The sequence below is a fragment of the Canis lupus genome, chromosome 38 (genome assembly GCF_011100685.1).
Source record: "Canis lupus familiaris isolate Mischka breed German Shepherd chromosome 38, alternate assembly UU_Cfam_GSD_1.0, whole genome shotgun sequence".
Lineage (NCBI taxonomy): Eukaryota > Metazoa > Chordata > Mammalia > Carnivora > Canidae > Canis > Canis lupus.
Window position 1 is genome coordinate 17,540,612 of NC_049259.1, and position 22,268 is coordinate 17,562,879.

The 22,268-nt window shown below is 39.6% G+C and overlaps 1 protein-coding gene and 1 long non-coding RNA gene across 5 annotated transcripts in view; one reads left to right on the top strand and one right to left on the bottom strand.

Annotated features, from left to right (window-relative positions):
* The window catches only part of TAF1A (TATA-box binding protein associated factor, RNA polymerase I subunit A), a 31,513-nt gene extending 18,303 nt beyond the window's left edge, over positions 1–13,210 (bottom strand). Inside the window, exons 1-5 of one of the 4 annotated variants that reach the window (XM_038586195.1) lie at positions 13,062–13,190; positions 12,592–12,722; positions 11,425–11,547; positions 7,499–7,668; positions 2,649–2,762 (exon numbers count right to left, since the gene is read on the bottom strand). In XM_038586195.1, the coding sequence (XP_038442123.1) occupies positions 2,649–2,762; positions 7,499–7,668; positions 11,425–11,545 (405 nt within the window). In that variant the 5' untranslated portion in view covers positions 11,546–11,547; positions 12,592–12,722; positions 13,062–13,190. Of the gene's footprint in view, positions 1–2,648; positions 2,763–7,498; positions 7,669–11,424; positions 11,603–12,591; positions 12,723–13,061 lie in introns of all 4 variants that reach the window. The other 3 variants (XM_038586193.1, XM_038586192.1, XM_038586194.1) reach the window with 3 other exon arrangements.
* On the top strand, positions 12,784–21,173 carry LOC111094502. Its single transcript, XR_005385863.1, has 5 exons — positions 12,784–12,787; positions 12,887–12,894; positions 12,997–13,464; positions 18,859–20,177; positions 20,689–21,173. It is a non-coding gene; the product is annotated as an uncharacterized LOC111094502 (long non-coding RNA).
* The last annotated feature ends 1,095 nt before the right edge of the window (positions 21,174–22,268 follow it).

The following is a 22,268-nucleotide window of genomic DNA, read 5'->3' on the forward strand; positions in this document are numbered from 1 at the left end:
GTTGTACACTTATACTCGTTAAAATAAGGTATTTTATGTTATATGTATTTTACTGCAATAAAAAAATTGGAAAATAGGAAAAATAAAAACAAAACAAAAAAAGAACCACTGAATACTATTTAGGTTTTGCAGGCCATATGGCCTCTGTCACAACTACTCAACTCAGTTATCTGTCATGCTAAAAGCAGCTATGAAATGAATGGGTGTGGCTATGTTTCAATAACTTTATGTAGAGATATTGGGGGAAAAAAAGTAAAGCATTTAAAATCTTATTGAAAAAGTGCTCTTTTAGTCAAACATATACCATAAAGAGGGAGATATCTAACACTGGAAACATCTCAATGCTTTTGGATGAGACTCTAATTTAAAAAAAAAAAAAAATTAGGAGACGAAGTTCCACCTACACCTTAGGAATATTAACACATTTTTATGAATGGATTAGGGTTAATATTGCTAAAATATTCATACTATGCAAGCCATCTATAAAATCAACATAATCCTGTCAAAAGTCCAGTGGCATTTTTCACAAAAATAGAAAAAAACGATCCTAAAATGTGTATGGAACCACAAAAGACCCCAAATAGCCAAAGCAATCCTGAGAAAGAACAAAGAAGCTGGAGGCATCACACTTCCTGATTCAAACTATATCATAAATCTATAGTAATTAAAGCAGTATGGCATTCACATAAAAACAGACACACAGGCCAACAAATAAAGCCTGTAATAAAAAGCCCAGAAATAAAACCACACATCTATGGTCAACTAATATTTGACAAGGAAGCCAAGAATACTCAAGGGAGAAAAGAAATCTCTTTAATAAAAGGTGCTGGGAAAATGGGATATTCTCAAAATAATGAAACTGGTCCTGTATCTTATACTATTCACAGAAACTAACTCAAAATGAATTAAAGACTTAAATGTTAAGACATGAAATCATAAAACTCCAAGAAGAAAACAGGAAAAAAAGGTCCTCAACATTGGTGTTGGCAATGATTTTTTTTTAAATATGACACCAAAAGCACAAAAGCAACAAAAGCAAAAGTCAACAAATGAAGCTATATTAGCCTAAAAGGCTTCTGTACAGCAAGAGAAATAATCAACAAAATGAAAAGGTGGTCTATGAAACGGGAAAAAATATCTATAAGTTATATATCTGATATGCAGTTAATATCCAAAATAAGTAAGGAATTCATACAATTCTACAGCAAAAAACCCCAGGGGCACCTGGCTGCCTCAGTCAGTGGAGCATGAGACTCTTGATCTCAGAGTTGTTGAGTTTGAGCCCCGTGTTGGATGTGGAGATCACTTAAATTTAAAAATTTTTTAAATATATATTTTTAAATATCCAATTTAAAAAATGGGCAGAGAACCTAAATAGAGATTTCTCTAAAGAAACACAATTGGCCAAGTACATAGAAAGCTGTTCAACATCACCAGCCATCAGGGAAATGCAAATCAAAAACAGAATGAGATACCAGCTCACATTTATCAGATATCACTATTAACAAAACAAGAGGTAACAAATGCTGGCTAAGATGTGGAGAAAATATAACTCCTATACCCTGTTGGTGAGACTGTAAATACAGCCACCAAGGAAAATAATATACAGGCTTCTCAAAAAAACTAAAAGTAGAACTACATATCATTTAGCAATTCTACTTCTGGGTCTATATCCAAAGGAAATGAAACCAGTATCTTGAAGAGATTTCTATACTCTCATGTTCACTGCAGCATTATTCACAATAGCCAAGACATGGAAACAAACTTGGGGTCTATAAGATGTCATATAGGTCTACATAAACACAATGGAATATTATTCAGTAATTTAAAAAAAAAAGGAAATCCTGCCATTTTAACATGAATGGAACCTCGGAGCATTACGTTCAGTGAAATTAAGTCAGAAAAACACAAATATTGTATGATCTCACCACCTACATGTGGAATTTAAAAACATCAGACTGCGAGAGAGTAGAATGGTGGTAAAGGGGTGGAGAAAATGGGAGATGTAGGTCAAAAGGTACAAACTTACAGTTAAAGATGAGTAAGTTCCAGAGATCTAATGTATGGAATGGTAACCATAATCAGTAACAATGGATCATATACTTGAAAGTTACTGTAACAGTAGAGCTTGAATGGTCTCGCCATAGCAACAATAAAGTGGTATACATGAGGTGAAGGACGTGTTAACCTTATGTGGTAAACATTTCACAATATACACATGGATCAAGTCATCACACTATACACCCTAAGCTCACACAATATATACTATTTTCCAAATTCAAATTCCAAATTTATTTTAGCTCTTTCCTTTTTGCAAAGGCATCAGTTCCTAGAGAAATGAAATGACGTAAGCAGAGATGTTAGAATTTGGCCCAGCGCCATAATGAAACACAAGTGCCATCTCTCAAGGACTGGTTTTGGCAGCCAGAGATATACAAAGAGAAGGTATTTTCTCTCAGAGAACAAGGTAGGCAGCAGGAAATTGAGATGCAAATGGCTTTTAAAATGTGACTTCCTTTCAGCCTCCTTTATTTATCCAGGTGTCTCACCCATTTCCATGCCTTTTACATTATTACCTACCTATCCCTCAAACTATTTTTTAAAAAATGAACATTGCAAATGTAAATTCACAAAGCCTGCATTCTCACCTTTAAGTAATTCATGACACCAATATTCTTCATCCTGTCAGCAAAGGTATTGAAAGTCTCCATGTTGCTTTTGGGATGATAAAACAGAATTTCACTTCCAAGCTTCCAAATAATCTATCAAAACAGAAGTTACTAATAAAAATGTAAAATCCGTACCTTAACAAATTTCTAAGAATGCTATTTTTGTTCTGTTTACAACCTATAATTCATTTTCCCAAATAACACTCCTGTCAACATTTTACTGTTTTTTATTTCACCCAATAAAACTAAATACTTTATCTTACGCAAGAAAGTTTTTTTCCAATTAAATTAAAATACCAGATGGCTATACTAGTGCCACTTTAAAGGTAGTAGTCTAAAGAAGGTAGTCTATTGAAGACAGAATTTTTAATTAGTATGGGGCAAGAATATTAAGGTCAGAAAACTTGGTTCTTCACTGCTCTTGGTCTCATCTTTATTATCCACAAAATGAGAGCAACAGACTAGATGTTTCCTGAGACATCATTAAGCTCTGTAACTACTGACTATACTTAACCTATATTTAGAACTACAACTTAAAATTTGTCATCGGCTACAGCCAAATTTTAATAAAGTATGTTTTCTCTCCAGAGCACCAGAACTTTGATGATAGAACTTGGAGCCCTTCTTTTTCATGGGGGCGAAAGTCTATTTCTTTTGCCCCAATTTAAAGTATTCCATTATTGACCTTAAAAGTAAATTTAAGAGAATTTTAAATCAATTCTTTCTGTGAACAGACATAATAGTTGTTTGGTATAATCATAATACTTACCTTCCCAACTCAGAAAAAAAAAAGAGGTTAAGATTTCCTTTGTAGAATAACCAAACTATAGTCTCTGGAGCTTAAAGAAAATTTGTAGATTTTCTACCACAGCTGTTCTTAAACCTAGTTATGTGTAAGAATTACCGAGGACACTTGTTAAATATAAATATTCTGATTCAGTATCAAGAATCTGTATTTTCAACAAAAGCCCTAGCTAATTCAAAAAGAGGCAGATGGGGCACCTGGGTGGCTCAGTCAGTTAAGTGGCTGACTTTGGCTCAGGTCATGATCTCAAAGTCCTGGAATCAAGCCCCACTTTGGTGGGGTGGGGAGTGGGGGGGAATTCATGATGCTCAGCAGGGAGTCTGCTTCTCCCTCCCCCTGTCCCCCCACTCATATTCCCTCTCTCTCCTCTCTCTCAAAATGAATAAAATCTTTAAAAAAAAAAAAAAAGAGGCAGACAAGTGTCTGAAAACCAAGGATTCAAATCCTTCATTTTATAATACAATTTTGAAAAGAACCTAACCTATAAACTTGCCCAGTGTTTAATAGATGCACAGTAGCTTTGTCCATAAACTAAATTTTTAACCAATAATTAATTTTTTTTCTCTCAGATTTTATTTTGGCTCCACTAAATTATCTAATTGATGCAATGCTTACTGTACTAGTCAGAGCTACTTGAGATATTCATGTGAAGTTATTTATGGGTAAACTGTGTATTACTGAAGAAATTTATAAGTGTATTCTAGGCCCTGTTCTAGATCCCTCCTCTCATGAAATTTACATTCTATTGTAGAGAGACAATAACCAAGAAATAGAATAATTAAATTGCAAGTACTGTGGGAAAAGAATGGAGCAGGCAAAAGGAATCAGGAGTGACTGCTGGAAAGTGGAGAGAGGTGGTATGGAGCTGCAATTTTAAACAGTCCCTGGAGGCCTTGCTGAAAATGAGACTTGATGGATAACCAATAGTGGTATCTGAAGAAAGACCCTTCCGAGTAAAGGAACAGCTAAGGCAAAGGCAATCAGACAAAAGTACAGACGGCCTGTTCAAGCAAGAACAAGGAGCTAGTGAGTTTGGAGGAAAAAATAAAACAAATATCTGAGTAACAGGAAATGAGGTCAGAGAGGTCAAAGGGGGACAGGGAGTGAGCAGACCATACAGAACTTGCTGGCAGTCATAAGGACTTTGGCTTTTCTCTGAGTGAAATGGGAAGTCATTACAGTTTCCAGAACAGAAGTGACATGATCTGGCTTGTGTTTTAAAAGGATCATGCTGCATCATTAGCCACTGGGGAAATACAAATCAAAACCACAATGAGATACCACTCCCCAACCACTAGCACAGCCTTTATCAGGAAGACACAGTAACAAAAGCTGGCAAGCCTGTGGAGAAATTGGAACCCTCACAGATTGCTGGGGGGTAGGGAGCGGATGTAAAATGGTGCAGCCACTTTGGAAAACCATCTGGTAGTTCCTCAAGAGGTTAAACACAATTACTGTATGACCCAGAACTCCACTCTCAGGTACATACCCAAGAGAAATTTCAACCAACATCCCCAACAAAAGTGTGCACGTGAATGTTCATAGCAGCATTAATCATAACCAAAAAGTGCAAACAACTCAGATGTCTAACAACTGATGAAGCGATACATAAAATGTGATGGAATATTACTTTGCAATAAAAAGGAGTGAAATACTGGGGCACCTGGGTGGCTCAGTCAGTTGAGCATCCAACTCTTGATTTTGGGTCAGACCATGATCTCTCATGAGATCGAGTCCGGCACTGGACTCTGCTCAGAGTGAAGTAAGCTTCTCTCTCTTTTTTCCTCCCCCCACCCCAACACACATGGACTCTCTTGTTCTAAAATAAATTACAAAAGAAAATGAAAGGAATGAAATACTAATACATATTGCAATGAAGCTAAACTTGAAAGCATTATGTCTGGAGGAAAAAAGTCATGTACAAAGGTTGTATATTATAAAATTCACTTACATGGAATATCCAGAATAGCAAGTAGATTAGTGGTTGGCTAGGGAATGGGGTAACGAAGGGAGGAATAGTGAGTGACCTCAAGTGGGCATAGGGTTATTTGGGGGTGGGAGGGAGCAAAAATGTTTGAAATTCAGATTGTGGTAATGGCTGCACATCTCTGTGAATATATGAAAAAATACTGAATTGTACAATTTAAATGTGTGAACTGTATGTGTTAATCATAAAACCGTTTTTTTAAAAGGATCACCCTGGTCACTATGTTGAAAAGAAACTGGGGGGGGGCACAGGATGGCAAGCAGTCATCTAAGTGAGGGGACAGTGGCTTGGATCAGCATGCGGCAATGCAGGGGTGAGAGGTATTTGGACTGAATTTTTTTTTAAAGATTTTATTATTTGAGAGAGAATGAGAAGCGAGTGAGTGAGCACGCATGAGGTAGGGAAGGGGCAGAGGGAGGGAGAAGCAGACATCCCACCAAGCAGGGAGCTCAACGTGTGTGCTCAAGCCCAGGACCCTGGGCTCGTGACCTGAGCTGATGTCAAACACTTAACTGAATGAGCCACCCAGGCACCCCTCAGACTGAATTTTGAAAGTAGAGCCAACAGGACTTTTTCATGGTTTGGATAAGGGGGCATAAAAGAAAGAGAACTTAAGAATCTGCCGCCCTTCCCCCCCCCCCCCAAAAAAAAAAGCAACAAAAACAAAACAATAAAAAGAATCTGGCCCCAGTGATTAGATACATAAAATAACCATCACCTGAGATGAGGAAAATTAGGTTTGATGGTGAAGATCAGAAGACCTATTTTATGTTATTGTGACAGGATTGTTCACTATCCAAGTGGTGATGTGGGATATGAATGCTGGGATATGGGAACATGGACATGAAGAGATGTCAGGGCCAGATATACAATTGGGAATCGTCCACCATATAGACTAAATTTAAGGACATGAAACTGAATGAGATCATCAGAAGTGAGTTCAGATAGAGAAGAAGACTAAAGATTGAGTCAAAAGGCCGAGAGACAAAGAGCATTCGCAGAATGAGGCTGAGGAAAGCCAGTGAGGTGAGAGAAAACTGAGAGAGATGCTGTAGTGTACTGGAAGCCAGATGAAGAAAGTTTATCACACAGGAGGGAGTGATCTACAGTCTTAAATACTGCTGATGGAGCAAGTTCTATGAGCACTGAGAACTGGGCACTGTTGACCTTGACAAAGTAATCTGGAAGAAGTGTTGATGCTGGTGATCAGGGGAGCCTAACTGGAGAGGGCTTAGAACAAGTATTCAGTCTTTTAAGGGGTTTTGCTGAAAGTGGAAATGGGATAATTGGGCACACCTGTGGAGGAAGTGGGGGTCAAGAGATGATTTTAAGATGGAAGACATAATATGTTTGTATGGGGATAGGAAACATTCTACAGAGAGGGGGGGAAATGATACAGGGAGAGAAGAATTATTGGAAGATATGAATAGTGGGGAATATGAGAGTTTAGAGTTCACACTTTTGAGTTTCCTTTAAAATCTTAATATTTTGGGAATCCCTGGGTGGCTCAGTGGTTTGGTGCCTGCCTTTGACCCAGGGCATGATTCTGTAGTCCCAGGATCAGGTTCCGCATCGGGCTCCCTGCATGGAACCTGCTTCTCCCTCTGCCTCCCTTTCTATGTGTCTCTCATGAATAAATAAATAAAATCTAAAAAAAAAAAAAAAAAAATCCTAATAAGTAGGGACACCTGGGTGGCTCAGCGGTTTAGTGCCTGCCTTCGGCCCAGGGTGTGATCCTGGAGTCCCCCCGATCGAGTCCCACATCGGGCTCCCTGCATGGAGCCTGCTTCTCCCTCTGCCTTTGTCTCTACCTCTCTTTCTATGCCTCTCATGAATAAATAAATAAAATCTTTAAAAAAAAAATCCTGATAAGTAAAAGAAGTGTGAGAAACAATGTTCCAATACAAACTCTCCACCCAAAACTACTTTTAATAGCTTTTAGAAGAATTTGAGATCCTGCAAATGCCATTCAGGGACCAGCTTAGGCAGAAACTCAAGTATCTGTGATCTCCTCCAGCAGACTCACACTTCACTTACCTCAGGTGCGGCCTGCCTCTTGTAGCTATCTGAATCTTCCAAGATCTGAAAATAACTGTGCATGTATTCTGCAGCTTGCTGCCACTGGTGCTTCAGCAGAGCTTCTTGAATAAAACTCAAACAAGCACTTGTTGTCTGAGCAAAATCCTTCTCTTTTTTCCCTCCAGTTGCTACAGATTAAAGAGAAAAGTCTTTAACCACAGTGATTCCAATTCAAGTTTAAAAAACTTACTTCTGATAAGCAGAAGTTTTATCGAGTGGAACAGCAGTTATAACTTAACAGGCCATCCCTAATATCAAAGCAAGCTTTACTTGAAACAAACTTTTCCACACTATTTTGACTAGTCTTAGCAAATGAAAAAAAATGTCTAATTTGGAGATACCTAATTTGATATTTTTGGGCTACCAGAGTACCAGAGGCTCCAAATCTGACTCAATCATCCTTTTATCTTTGCACTCAACAATCTGTATAATATCTCCCAAAGAGGGCCCCAAAAGCAAGACCCAAATATTTTGAATGGGTAAAAATCATTAGGTTATCCTAGACAAGCATGGTCTTTACTACCTAGCAGCGTTCTAAAAACTCCAAAAGGTGAGTTTTTATTTTTCAAGTTCCCAGTAACTGAAATGATATTTAATATTTAATGATATTAAATACAAATGGGATTTAACAGTTATAGACATTAGCATTTATATCTCTAAAGTATGGACAATCTTCATGTTAAGAATATTTGGACTTAGTTACAACCCCGTTTTAGGAGTGACTGGTTGCACACTGCCACCTCTTCTTCTCTTTCCACACCACCATAGGACCCCTATAGGCCAGCGGTCTTCCATCAAGGGTACCCTGACCCCTGGGAATACACAGACACATAGAGGCACTGTGCAAAGATAGTTTGAGAGAAATCAACTTGCAGATCTTCACTTTCCTCATACTCTTTCCTAAAATTAATCTCCTAGAGAATTGTTCTACAGTCAAGGCTGCACAACTGAAATCATTATATATTACCTTAAGGTGAGAATATAAGGGTAAATATTGAGAAAGTGAATGACTACAACACACCCTTTTGCAAGTCGGGTGGTTTCCAAGTCTTTGCTATCAAAAGTGTGGGGGACACCTGGGTGGCATAGTCGAGCACACAGTCAGCTGAGCATTGCACTCCTGATTTTAGCTCAGGTCATGATCTAAGGGTCCTAGGATCAAACCTAGCATCAGACTCTGCCCTCAGCTGGGGACTCTCTCACCCTCTCCCTCTCTCCTCAGGCTCTCCCTGGCCTGCTCTCCTGGTGCACGCTCGCTCGCTCTCTCTCGCTCTTTCTCTCTAAAATAATAAATCTTTTTTTTTTTAAGTGTGGAAGGGCCGAATAATTCTTTATAATAGATCCCTACACAATTTCATCATGAGTTCTTCAAAAATTCAAAAACCTTATACACTGCTATGATTAAACTCTATCTGGTGCCATCTACTTACTTATGTAACTAAGAGTTCTCAGAAATGTATCAATGAAAACAAAATAGAACCAGAGCTAAATCTTTTCTCACTCTGGAAATACATATATTCCTTCACAGATATTTAAAATAATTGGAAAAAAATGATAACCTTATTTTTTAAATTTTTATTTGTTTAAAGAATTTATTTATTCATGAGTGCCATGGAGAGACAGAGGCAGAGATACGGGCAGAGGGAGAAGCAGCCTCCATGCAGGGAGCCCAATGTGGGACTCGATACTGAAATTCTAGGATTATGCCCTGGGCCGAAGGCAGATGCTTAACTGCTGAGCCACCCAGGCATCCCAACCTTGTTTATTTTATTAAAATAAAGAAGCAATAAAAATTTACTTTTAATCAAATTTTAACACAACTTTTAATACTTATGTTTTCATCAGCTGTGTACAATTATTAATTACGATGTCTCACCCCAGACAAAATTTTAATACTTTAAGCCTTATCGGATATTAACAAAAAATAATTAAAAGTAGATACATAGCTTTATTGCAAAGATAAAAATATGAAAGGAAAATAAATAGTATAAAATCTCCATCACTTAAAATCTTTTTCATAAATATTTTTAAATGGATGATGAAAGGCATATCACATTCCTATGTTCTTTAGATTTCACTGGATATATTTGTAAAAGTAGTAAATGAATTTCATTTAAAAATGGCAACCTATAGTGGAAATTATATCTTTTGCGACTATTAAACTTACAATTTTTATTATTTTTTTGTTTTATTTTTTTTAAACTTACAATTTTTAGATGGTATCTCAAAACCGTGCAAAGCAATATGTGATTTTTTAAAAAAGAGGATATGGGAGCAAAACAGATTTGAAGACTACTGCTCTACAATAGTGCTTCTCAAACTTTTTAAAAATACACACAGAAAAAAAAAAAAAAAAAAAAAACACAGATCTGGGATCCTTGCCTGGCTCAGTGGTTTAGCGCCTGCCTTCAGCTCAGGGCGTCATCCTGGAGTCCCCAGATCGAGTCCTGCATCAGGCTCCCTGCATGGAGCCTGCTGCTCCCTCTGCCTGGGTCTCTGCCTCTCTCTGTCTCTCATGAATAAATAAATAAAATCTTAAAAAAAAAAAAATACACACAGATCACCTGGCGATCCTGATGCTTACTGTTCAGTGTGTGCTCCTACAAACAAAAGCCTTACCATCCCTGGGGATCTTATCAGAAATGCAGAATAATATGCCCCACCCAGCTCTCTGAATAAGAAGCTACATTTAGCAAGATCTACACACAAGCTGCCCAGGACTAATAGCAACACCAGGGAGGTAGTCTGGGAAAATGACAAAACACCTCTCCCTTAAAACCTCATTTATTGGGATCCCTGGGTGGCGCAGCGGTTTAGCGCCTGCCTTTGGCCCAGGGCGCAATCCTGGAGACCCGGGATCGAATCCCACATTGGGCTCCCGGTGCATGGAGCCTGCTTCTCCCTCTGCCTGTGTCTCTGCCTCCCTCTCTCTGTGTGACTATCATAAATAAATAAAAATTAAAAAAAAAAAAAAACTCATTTATTCACATAAAGGAGGACTGACCTCAGGCCAAGCTCCCATCTACCCCTCAAGTTTTCACTACTCAGAATGGAAATTGGACTTTAGACTAGTGTCCTTACATCCTTGGAAAATTCTCCTTCTGTCTTCCAAATTAGCCTAGTTACCCTACTAATATCTCTCACTTCATTCTTTATGAGCAAAAGATTATCCTATTTGTTGCCAATACACTTTCAAAAATAATTGCCTAGGAAAAGAAATTTTGACACAGAATGAGGTACAATAAAGAACAAGTGCCATCAACCTATCTCTAATGCCCCTGAAAAAACCTGGAAATGTGTCAGTCAACAAATATTTTTTGAGCACTATTTTGAGCCAAGTACTATTCTAAGGTACTCAACATTCAGTTTTAATCCAGATTGGCCTCTGTCTTCGAAGTTTTTATTCTAGGGGGCATACCCTTCAAAACCCCAAAAGATATCTACTAGAATAAAAAATAAGCAATTGCTAGGCAATTCTGTTTTCCTATTATGGCTATTTTTTTTTAAATCTCTACAATGTCAATATTACCTGAAATTATTTTCTCATTGCAGACATAATGTATTTTGGGTTTAACAGGCTATCCATAACTTATGAAACATTTCTAAATATGTAAATTCTGGACTTACACCTATCTGCTCAGTTCCTAGTAAGTATTGCTAGAGAAAACAAACAAACAAAAAGTGTACCTACCATAATACAGACTGCTATTAGTTCAAAGGAAAAATAGAAAAAAGGATCTATTTTTTTTTTCTTACAGCCTCAAAAACCCTTATATAGTCCCATCCTGAAAACTGAGTAAACCAGTTTGGTTATTCACTTTGTATCCAGAGTTTTATCATCTCTCTGCATTACAATTAAAATGGCTGTATGTGATTTTACTTACCCACAGTCTCTATATGCTTCTGGAGCCAAGGAAAGGACATTCCTGTACCAGAGAACATGCATGATTCCTCTTGCTCGTCCTCTGTCTTGGACCTTACCAATTCTTCACTGAAATCACTCATACCTGCTCCAAATTGAGATTATCAGTTCCTTTCTGTGTATCTTATTTCACAGAATTCTTAAACAGAAAAAAATGCCATCTTTTTATCTAATAAATAACACTCAATCAGCAAAATTATCTACTAGGTCACTCCTTTAAAAAAAAAAATTTCATTTATTTGAGAGAGAGCAAGGGGGGGGTTGGGAGGGAGGGAGAGAGAAAGAGAGAGAGCCAGTGCACAAGCAGGGGGAAGAGGCAGAGGGAGAAGCAGACCCCCCCCCCCAACTGAGCAGGGAGCCTCACTAGGGGCTGGATCCCAGGACCCTGCGATCTGAGCTGAAGGCAGATGCTTAACGGACTGAGTCACCCAGGCACCCCCAGGTAGCTCCTTTATTTATTTATTTTTTTTAAATTTTTATTTATTCATGATAGGCACACAGTGAGAGAGAGAGAGGCAGAGACACAGGCAGAGGGAGAAGCAGGCTCCATGCACTGGGAGCCCGACGTGGGATTCGATCCCGCGTCTCCAGGATCACGCCCTGGGCCAAAGGCAGGCGCCAAACCGCTGCGCCACCCAGGGATCCCCAGGTAGCTCCTTTAAAGAAAGGAGTAAAATTATGCCAGCAACAGCCAAAAAAAATGATCCATTCAAAAAAACTTTTTAATCTTTACTATGTTACAAGAACAAAGATAGATAAGATAGTGCACCTTAATAAATACACACATAAAAATAACAGCTCAAGCTTAGAGGAAGAAACAGCAAAATGATACATAATAATAAAACCACACAACCACAATAACAGTAGTAATGGTTAATATGTATTGTCTCTATCTATACCACCAAGCTTTTAAATTATCTCGTTAATTCCTATAAAAATCCAGAGGAAACTACGATTATTTTCTTCCACGTTCATATTGAAAAAAAACTGAGGGGCTTAATTAAGTTAAGCCAACATAAGAAAAGTGAAGACAATATTCCAGGACATCAAACTTGGCATCAAACTACTTGGCATGAATAGTCTTGGGTCCATGTAGAGGAGGGGGTAGGAAGACAGGACTGAGGGTCACCTGGGTGGCTCAGCGGTTGAGCGTCTGCCTTCTGCAAAGGTCGTGACCTGGGTCCCAGGTGGAGTCCCCCATCGGGCTCCCTGCATGGAGCCTGCTTCTCCCTCTGCCTGTGTCTCTGCCTCTTTCTCTGTCTCTCGTGAAAAAAATAAATAAAATCTTTAAAAAAAAAATCAAATTCTGCGGTTTAGGAGCATGGGTTTGAAATAACACCCGAAACACGTGTATTTTAACGAGCCCTTACAGAAGAAACTCTCCCTTCCCAAATTCTCAAAAACTAAGTGGGTGCCCCCCGCAGTTGCCACGGTAACCATCATAGCTTCTCCACCCCTTCCGCCTCGTTCTCAGCAATAAAGGTTTCAGAACATCAAGAAAAAAAAACATCAGCAGAACAAGGGTGAATCCTAGCGCAGCCCTTCGGGTGCTACTCTGCACGGCGGCGAGGACGGACGGACAAACGCAGCGGCACTCACCTGCCCGACGCCCACACTTCTCCGCGGCTCTAACGCAGCCCAGCGACTGGGGCCCAGCGAGAGCCAACCGCCACCGGAAGCGGAGTTAGAGACGCCTCGCTGCGAGCATGCGCAAAGCCGCCCCCTCGCACACCTGCGCTCTCAGGCGGTGCGCAGACGCGGCCCCGCCCCTAACCCCTCCTCCCGCGGCGGAGGCGTCGCCTTCGGCGGCTCGACCCCGGAAGTGGCTGCGGGCCGCTGCCCTCCCTCGGGGTGGGTCCCGGTGGGGGAATGCGGGACTCTAAGTGCCTCTGGAGACCGGGACGACGGGATGATGGACGAGGGGAGCAGTCAGAGGAGCGGAATTGCACCGCACCGAGTGATTCACGGAACCGGGGCCTTTAGAGTTTTGCTCGGCCTAAGGGTTAGGAGGCCTGGGGCGGGGGCGGGGGCGGGGGCGGGGGGGGCGGAGAAAGGGACGGGGTCCTGACCGAGATAAACCTGCAGAACCTCTTTTTTTTTTGTTTTGTTTTTTTGTTTTTAAAGATTTTGTTTATCTATTCATGAGAGACACAGAGAGGCAGAGGGAGAAGCAGGCTCCACGCAGGGAGCCCGACGCGGGACTCGATCCCGGGACCCCGGGGTCACGCCCTAGGCCCAAGGCGGGGGCGAACCGCTGAGCCTCCCAGGCAGCCCCTAATCTGCATAACCTCTTAACCGCTTCCTCGAAATCTTGTTTTTCTCTTTGATTAAAGTTTTAACTTTGAATTTATATATGTCCCCAAATTTTGGGCAAGAATGTGTTTTTGCCCTCTCGGCAGAGATGGCTCTGGGGACACGTCTGGGGTCATTTTTCCTGAAGAATGTTGATGAACATACGGGAGAGAGGCAGGGAGGCGTCAAAAGTGAGACGATCAGGGCAGCCCCGGTGGCTCAGCGGTTTAGCACCGCCTTCGGCCCAGGGTGTGACCCCGGGGTCCCCGGATCGAGTCCCACATCGGGCTCCCTGCATGGAGCCTGCTTCTCCCTCTGCCTGTATCTCTGCCTCTCTCTCTTTCTCTTTCTGTCTCTCATGAATAAATAAAATCTTTAAAAAACAAAAAAGATGAAGACAGTAAAATGAAAACAACTCATCCAATAGTGTAAACAAGATTTAAAAAAAAAAAAGATGACAAAAATGCAAATATAAAACAAAATGAAGCATACAGAAGGTTTCTAGACTCCAATCTAGAAGAAAACATATTCTAAGAAGCATAAAGATGTCTTTACAATTGTGTTATGCTGAAGAACAACTTAATATAATAATAACATTTTTTTAAGGGCAGCCCAGGTGGCTCAGTTAAGTATTTGCCTTCCACTCAGGTCAGGATTCCAGGATCCTGGGATTGAGCCGCACATCAGGCTTCCTGCTGGGCTGGGAGCCTGCTTCTCCCTCTGCTATCCTCCTCTTTGTGCTTTCTCTTCCTCTCTCTCAAATAAATAATAAAATCTTTAAAAATAACATCTTTGAAAAACTGCAAACTTATTTAGAAAATATTGTTTCCACAAACCCTTCAGTGATTGCCACAAACACTCTATTTTATTCCCCGCAGTCTAATAAAGAACAAGCTTTAGACAACCAGTTGGAAAGACATCATCATAAACAGTCTATACTAGATCACAGCTGATAATATGGACGAGATAAAAAAGTAGCAAAAATGAAAAGATAAAACAAAGGCAGCTTACATAATAATATAGAGGAAGATACTATCTAACTATAAACTCTCTATAAAGTACATGGATGAAGATCCCACCCCAGGCTCAGAATTGAGGAAAAAAACAAGCAACTGTATTCTCAAAGGCATGGCTCCATTTTTTTTGCCCATTTGATGCCCCAAATCCCTCATAAAGAAGTTCAAGCAATTGTACAGGAAAGGCCACATGAAGAAAAAAGTTCCTAATGGGTAAAACAACCACATGGAGAGAGGCCACATGAAGCCCACAGTCTACATCTTAATTCCATACATCTGAGGCAAACTTTCACGGACCTTGTGACCCAGATCAGTCTACTGCTGAATGCAATTGCTTGAGTGAGTCTACTTGACAACATGAAGGAAAGGTGAGCTATTCCCACTGAACTCTAAAAATTCCTGGCTTCCAAAATATGAGCAATAAAATTGTTGTTTGAAGCTACTAAATTATGGAATAGTTTGTTATATGGCAATAGATATCTAAAATACTGATATCGGCCATTTGTATTTTCCATCTTTCTTTTCTCCATCAGTCTAGTTAGAGATTACCAATTTATTTATGATGTGATCAGAAACAAACTTTGTCAGATGTCAATATTATAAGAATTGTTGAGACTTATTTTATCCCCCCAAATATGATTTATCTTGGTAAACGTTCCATGGGCAGTGAAAAAGCAATGTGCCCTGCTGTTGTTGAGCATCAGTGTCAATGAGGTTGAGGTAGGTGATAGTTTTGTTCAAATTTTCTATCACTGACTTCACATATAGTGCTGTTATTAATTTCTGAGATAGGGGAGTTAAAAATGCATACACTCTGTGGATTCGTTTCTTCTTTAGTTTTATCAGGTTTTCCTTTACATATTTGGAAGTTTTATTGATCACATTAAACTGATAGCTCTGGGATCCCTGGGTGGCGCAGCGGTTTGGCGCCTGCCTTTGGCCCAGGACACGATCCTGGAGAATCGGGATCGAATCCCATGTCGGGCTCCCGGTGCATGGAGCCTATGTCTCCCTCTGCCTGTGTCTCTGCCTCTCTCTCTCTCTCTCTCTTTCTCTCTGTGTGTGACTATCATAAATAAATAAAAAAATAAAAATAAAAAAAATAAACTGATAGCTCTTATGTCTTTCTGATGATATAACCATTTTATCATTATGAAAAATCCTTTGTCTCTGATAACCCTTCTTTAAAAAAAAAAGACTTTATTTATTCATGAGAGACACACAGAGAGAGACACAGGCAGAGACACAGGCAGAGGGAGAAGCAGGCTCCATGCAAGGAGCCTGATGTGGGTCTCGATCCTGGATCACACCCTGGGCTGCAGGCGGCGCTAAACTGCTGCGCCACCGGGGCTGCCCTCTGATAACCCTTCTTATCTTGAAATGAAATTTCTCTTATATTAATACAGTCATTGCAGCTTTCTTAGCTTACTGTTTGTAGGTTTTATATTTTTTCCATCTTTATGTGGTCAACCTATATATGTTTTTTTAAATGTGATTCCCTTATAGACAGTACTTAGTTGGATCTTCCTGTTTTTAATTTAATGTGACAATCTCCGTCTTTTAATTGATGTGCTTTATCCTTTTGTGTTAATTGTAATAATTTATATTGTCAAATTTAAGTTTATCATTTTGATGTTTTTTTCCAGTTTGTCTCATTAGTTTTATGTTCCTCTCCTCTCTTCTTCACTTATTGCCATTTCTTTGGATTAATCAAATGCTTTAGTATTCCATTTGAATTCCTCTATTGGCTTTTAACTATGCCTTTTTTGCATTATTGTTTTAGCAAAGTTGTAAGGAATTATGATATGCATTCTTAAATTTGGTAATTTAAGTTATATCTACTAATATCTACTTAGAGTTAAAATTGTGATACTTCACATAAAATAAAAGAGGCTTACCTTGTATGGCTTTATTTACCACCACTCCTAAGTCCTTTGTGCTTTATTGTCTTATGTGCTACATCTACATTCATTGTCATTTTTGCTTTAAATGGTCATAATGTACTTTAAAGAAATTAAGAGAAGAAACATATATATTGCCTTTTTTTTTTTTTATTCATGAGAGACAGAGACAGAGAGAGAGAGAGAGAGGGGCAGAGACACAGGCAGAGGGAGAAGCAGGCTCCACTCAGGGAGCCCGATGCGGGACTTGATCCCGGGACTCCAGGATCATGCCCTGGGCCAAAGACAGACACCAAACCACTAAGCCACCCAGGGATCCCCCAATATGTTGCCTTTTAAAAAAAAGATTTTATTTATTTATTCATGTGAGACACAGAGAGAAGGAGGCAGAAACATAGGCAGAGGGAGAAGTAGGCTCCATACAGGGAGCCTGATGTGGGACTCGATCCCCGGACTCCAGGATCATGCCCTGAGCCAAAGGCAGATGCTCAATTGCTGAGCCACCCAGGCATCCCTATATATTGCCTTTTATATTTACCTGTTTACTATTTTTAGCACTATCATTCCTTCTAATAGATTATTTTCAAATAGCTGTCAGAAATTCTTCCCATTCCTGCCTGAATGTACATGTTGCTTCTCTCATTAAGAGATAGAGTCCAGGGGTGCCTGAATGGTCCTGTTGGTTAAGCATCAACTGGTTTCAGCTCAGGTTATGATCTCAGTATCATGAGATTGAGCCCTACATTGGGGGATTAGGACTCCCACATCGAGCTCCCTGCATGGAGTCTGCTTCTCCCTCTGCTTGTGTCTCTGCCTCCCTCACTCTTGTGTCTCTCAAGAATAAATAAATAAAATCTTTAAAAAAAAGAAAAAAGGGAAAAAAAGAGGTAGAGTCTATTTCTCCATCCCTTGAATCTGGGTGGGTCTTTTGACTTGCATTGGTGAATAAAATGTGCCAAAAGTGATGTCATGCCAGTTCTAGACACAGACCTTAAGAAGCCTTGCATTTTGTACTTTTATCTTTTAGAAATATAGCCAGCAACTAAGTAAGTTTGGGCTAGATTACTAAATATCAAAAAATACTTGGAATGAAAAAGGCCCATCCCAGCCATGGCAGGAACCACATCTGAGTCACCAGACATGTGAATGAAACCAATTTGGAAGTTTCAGCCCTAACTAACTTCCCATCTTAGTGCAGCCACATGAGTGACCTAGGTCAATAACACCCAAATCTGAAGAACCAACCAGTTAAGTCTAGATAAGGCACAGAATAGGGAGAAATAATAAATGACTATAATTTTAAACCACTAAATAGGGCAGCCCCATTGGCTCAGCGGTTTAGCGTCGCCTTCAGCCCAGGGCGTGATCCTGGAGACCCAGGATCGAGTCCCACGTCGGGCTCCCTGCATGGAGCCTGCTTCTCTCTCTGCCTGTGCCTCTGCCTTTCTCTCTCCCTCTCTCTGTGTCTTTTATGATTAAATAAACTAAATCTTTAAAAAAAAAAAAAACCACTAAATGTATTACACAGTAAAGAAAATTAAAACATTGTATCTCTTAGTTTCCATAAAGTATGTCATCATCTTTAATCCTGAAGAATTTTTTTTAGCATTGCTTATGATACAGGTCTATTAGTGTTGAATTTTCTGTTTTCATTTACCTAAAAATGTCTATTGTGCCTTCAGGTTTTTTTTTAAGATTTTATGTATTGACACAGAGAGACAGAGAGACCACAGCAGCGGGAGCAGCAGAGGGAGAGGGAGAAGCAGGTTCTGCCCCAAGCAGGGAGCCCAATGTGGGGCTTGATCCCAGGACCCCCAGATCACAACCTTAGCCAAAGGCAGACGCTCAACCACTAAGTCATCCAGGTGCCCTTATCATTCTGGTTTAATATCATTAATTCATCCTCTTATGTATTCCATACCTTTCACATCTCATGTAGATTTCAATGGAACGAGCTTTCATATGTGCAGGGAACTCTTACTCTTTCTGTATACAATTGATCGGTTTTCACACTTGAATAGTCTTCATAATGGTACTTATGTTCCTGTTCTTAATTCTATACTACATGTATTATTTAAAATACTGAAGATTCAGGAAATTTGCTTTGTCTTGTGGTGTGATCTGTAACAGAGGTCTACTGTGATCGTATGTTATCCTGAAGAATATATTTTCTTCTTAATTTTTAAGGTTACCTCCAGGAGTCGCTTTGAACCTACCAGGCATAGCTTAGGAAGATGTTACCTGCTCTGCTGATTTATACTAAAAGGGAAGTTTTTAGGGAAGGTAGTTGTCAAAAAAAAAGGTGTCCCTTTGGGGCGTCTGGGTGGCTTAGTCGGTTAAACGACTGCTTTCACTCAGGTCATGATCCTGGGGTCCTGGGATCGAGCCCTATGTTGGGCTCCCTGCTCAGCAGGAAGTTTGCTTCTCCCTCGCCCTCTACCCCTTCCCCTTCTCCTCCCCCCTCTCTCTGCACCCTCCCCCCTCTCTCTGCACCCTCCCCCATCACCCCCTCCCCTACTTGTCTGTGTGCCAGCTGCCGTACTACTCTCGCGCTCTCTCTCAAATAAATCAATAAAATCTTTTAAAAAACAAAAAGGTCTCCTTTGTGACAGTCATTAACTTACTGAGACTTTTGTACCATTAACCATCTGTGTTGGCTAAGAGCCAGATACATTGCTGTTTAATTATTTAAACAACACGAATGGGTAACCTTTTAATATATCATTTGCTTTTTAAAGGAACACTCTGGTTTTAACATTTGCCCCAATTTCATAGATGAAGAATCTAAGATTCAGAAAAATCAATGACTTGCCTAAGGTCACACAATTGGACCTCTGGTACCTAGGTTAGTGCTTTTGATTACTTTCCTTGCCTCTGCTGTTGTCTTAGCAAGGAAGTAATTCATATCTGAAAACTGTAAATGGATAAAGCCGAACAGTCTACACTGTGGATATTGAGTTCTACCCACCTCACCTTAGAATCTGTTACACATTTGTTTCAAAGCTCAAATATTTGACTTCTGTGAATATAGTGCCAAGGTAAATTAGGCATAACCGGAAACAGGAACTTATATATCAGTCTGTATACCAGTGGCAATTTCAGATGTTTGAGTTTCTTTCTTTGTACAGTAGAAATTGGGATAATATTTGTCAGGACTAGACAAATAGTGCATGCTGATAGATATAGAACCTTGTATATGACTCACTCCCCGTACAACATACCCTTTGACATGACCTTGACATGGCTTTTTGATTGTCAAGAAGAATTTAACCCTGCTGTCCATGCCCAACACAGAACTCCATCCTCCTTGGCTTTTGGAACCGGATATTTGCTTAAATTCCACTTCAGTTATATGATCACTTTACTTAAAATCTGATAGCTTTCTGTTTCTTACTCTATTAAGTCTAAATTCTTGTACTTGATTTTCAAGGGCTTTATATAACCTGACTTATTCTAGCTGCCTGAATTTATCTCCCACAACTCTTTACTAGAATCATTTCACTGTGGTAAGATTAGATCCCCTTATTGTCCTTTGAACATTCTGCTCTCTTTTCTCTTATGTCACTTTCTTCACCTGCCCTTTCCTTTCTTTTATTTTCCTTTTTTTTTTTTTTTTTTTGGTTAAGATTTTATGTATTTATTTATGAGAGAGAGAGAGAGGCAGAGACACAGGCAGAGGGAGAAGCAGGCTCCCTGTGGGGAGCCTGATGCTAAACTTGATCCCAGAACCCTAGGGTCACGCCCTGAGCCAAAGGCAGATGCTCAAACACTGAGCCACCCAGGTGTCCCTGCCCTTTCCTTTTCCTTTTACAATCTGACTCCTATCTACTCACCAAGCCCTAACTCAAATCCTACCATTATCTTTAGTGCTTAGAATTTGTACCTGTGTTGAATGTGAAAATGTATTTTCATTTTAGCACTTATTGTGTAGCTGGGTTCTGTGTCTGCATCCCCCGCACCCCCAAGTTACAGAGAGAAGTGGTTGGCATTAACAAGAGAGATTTGTTTATCTTTTAGGAGTTTCCACTCTGAAGAATATAATAGAATCCAGAGTCCTCCTGCACTCTTGAGGGTAGGAGCCAAGATTGGGCCTCCTTTAGCACAGGTATAACAAGTGGACCTATCTCTCAGACACTGGCCACAAAGGATGACGTTAGACACGAGAAGTCAGAAATCTGGCAAGAGAGAAGATCTCAGGGTGCCCAGCAGGAAATGATACCATGCAGGCTGACCGGATGGAGTAAAACAAAAATGTGTTTCTTGCTCTTCTCACTATATTGTAACCAATCATAGTGTTTTCATGTTTAACCTGACTTATAACTCTTCAGTTACCTTTAAGGATAACCATATTTTATCTCTTTCTGCCAATGATTGCAAATTACTTTTCCCCATATAATTTTTTGACAACTTTCTTGAGTTGTAAATGCTGTTTCAAACTAAATAAATAAATAAATAAATAAATAAATAAATAAATAAATAAATAAATAAATTCTATTTAAGTATTTAAATGATACAGTTTTATGAGTTCTGACATATGCTTACACACCTGAGACCATCACCACAAGGGAAGGAACATAACCATCATCCACAACTTTCTTTGTGTTCCTTGCCTCCCTGTCCTGTTACCAAGCAACAATTGTCATTATAGATTAGTTTGAATTTTCCAGAATGTTATGTAAATTGAATTATAAGTATATATTTTTTGGTCTGGTTTATTTCACTCAGAATTTCCTTGCCATTAGTAGTACCAATAGCTCCTTTATTATTTTTAAAAAAGATTTTATTTATTTCGAGAGAGAGTGAGAGAGAGCGCCCATGTGTGAAGTGGGGGTGCGGTGGGGGACAGAGCACAAGGGAGAATTCCAAGCCGACTCCTCACTGAGCACAGAGCACTGAGCACAGAGCCAGATGCTGGGCTGGATGCTAGGACCCTGAGATCATGACCTAAGCTAAAATCAAGAGTCACCTGCTTAATCGACTGAGCCAGCCAGGAACCCCAGGAACTCCTTATTGCTGAACAATATTCCAAAATTTAATACCTATGTATCTCTCAATGGACACCTGGGTTTTGGTTGATTTGTTTGTTTTTACTATTACAGGTGAAGCTAATAAGAACATTTGTGAAAAGTCTTGGTGAAGAAATAACTTTTGTTTCTCTTGAGTAAATACCCAGGAGTGGAAAAACTGGGTTCATATGGTAGATGTGGTTCAATTTTTAAAGAAACTGCCCAATTGCAATTATAGCCAGCAGTGTCATGAGAAATCCAACTGTCCTTATCCTTGTCAACACTTGCATGATTAGCCTTCTTTAGTAATTCTAGTGGATATGCAATGATACTGATTGTGGTTTTGATTTGCTTTTTTCCTAATGACTAATGATGTTGAATATCTTTTCATATACATGTTTTCCATGTGTGTATCTTCTAAGGTGAAGTGTCTACTTAAATCTTTCATCCACTTTTTTGAAATTGGGTTATCTTCTCATTTGTAAGTTGTAAGACTTATTTAGATATTCTAGGTTTCTTTCTTTTGGATACATGTTTTGCAAACCTTTCTCCTACTCTGCGGCTTACCTTTCTGTTTTCTTAACAGTGAAT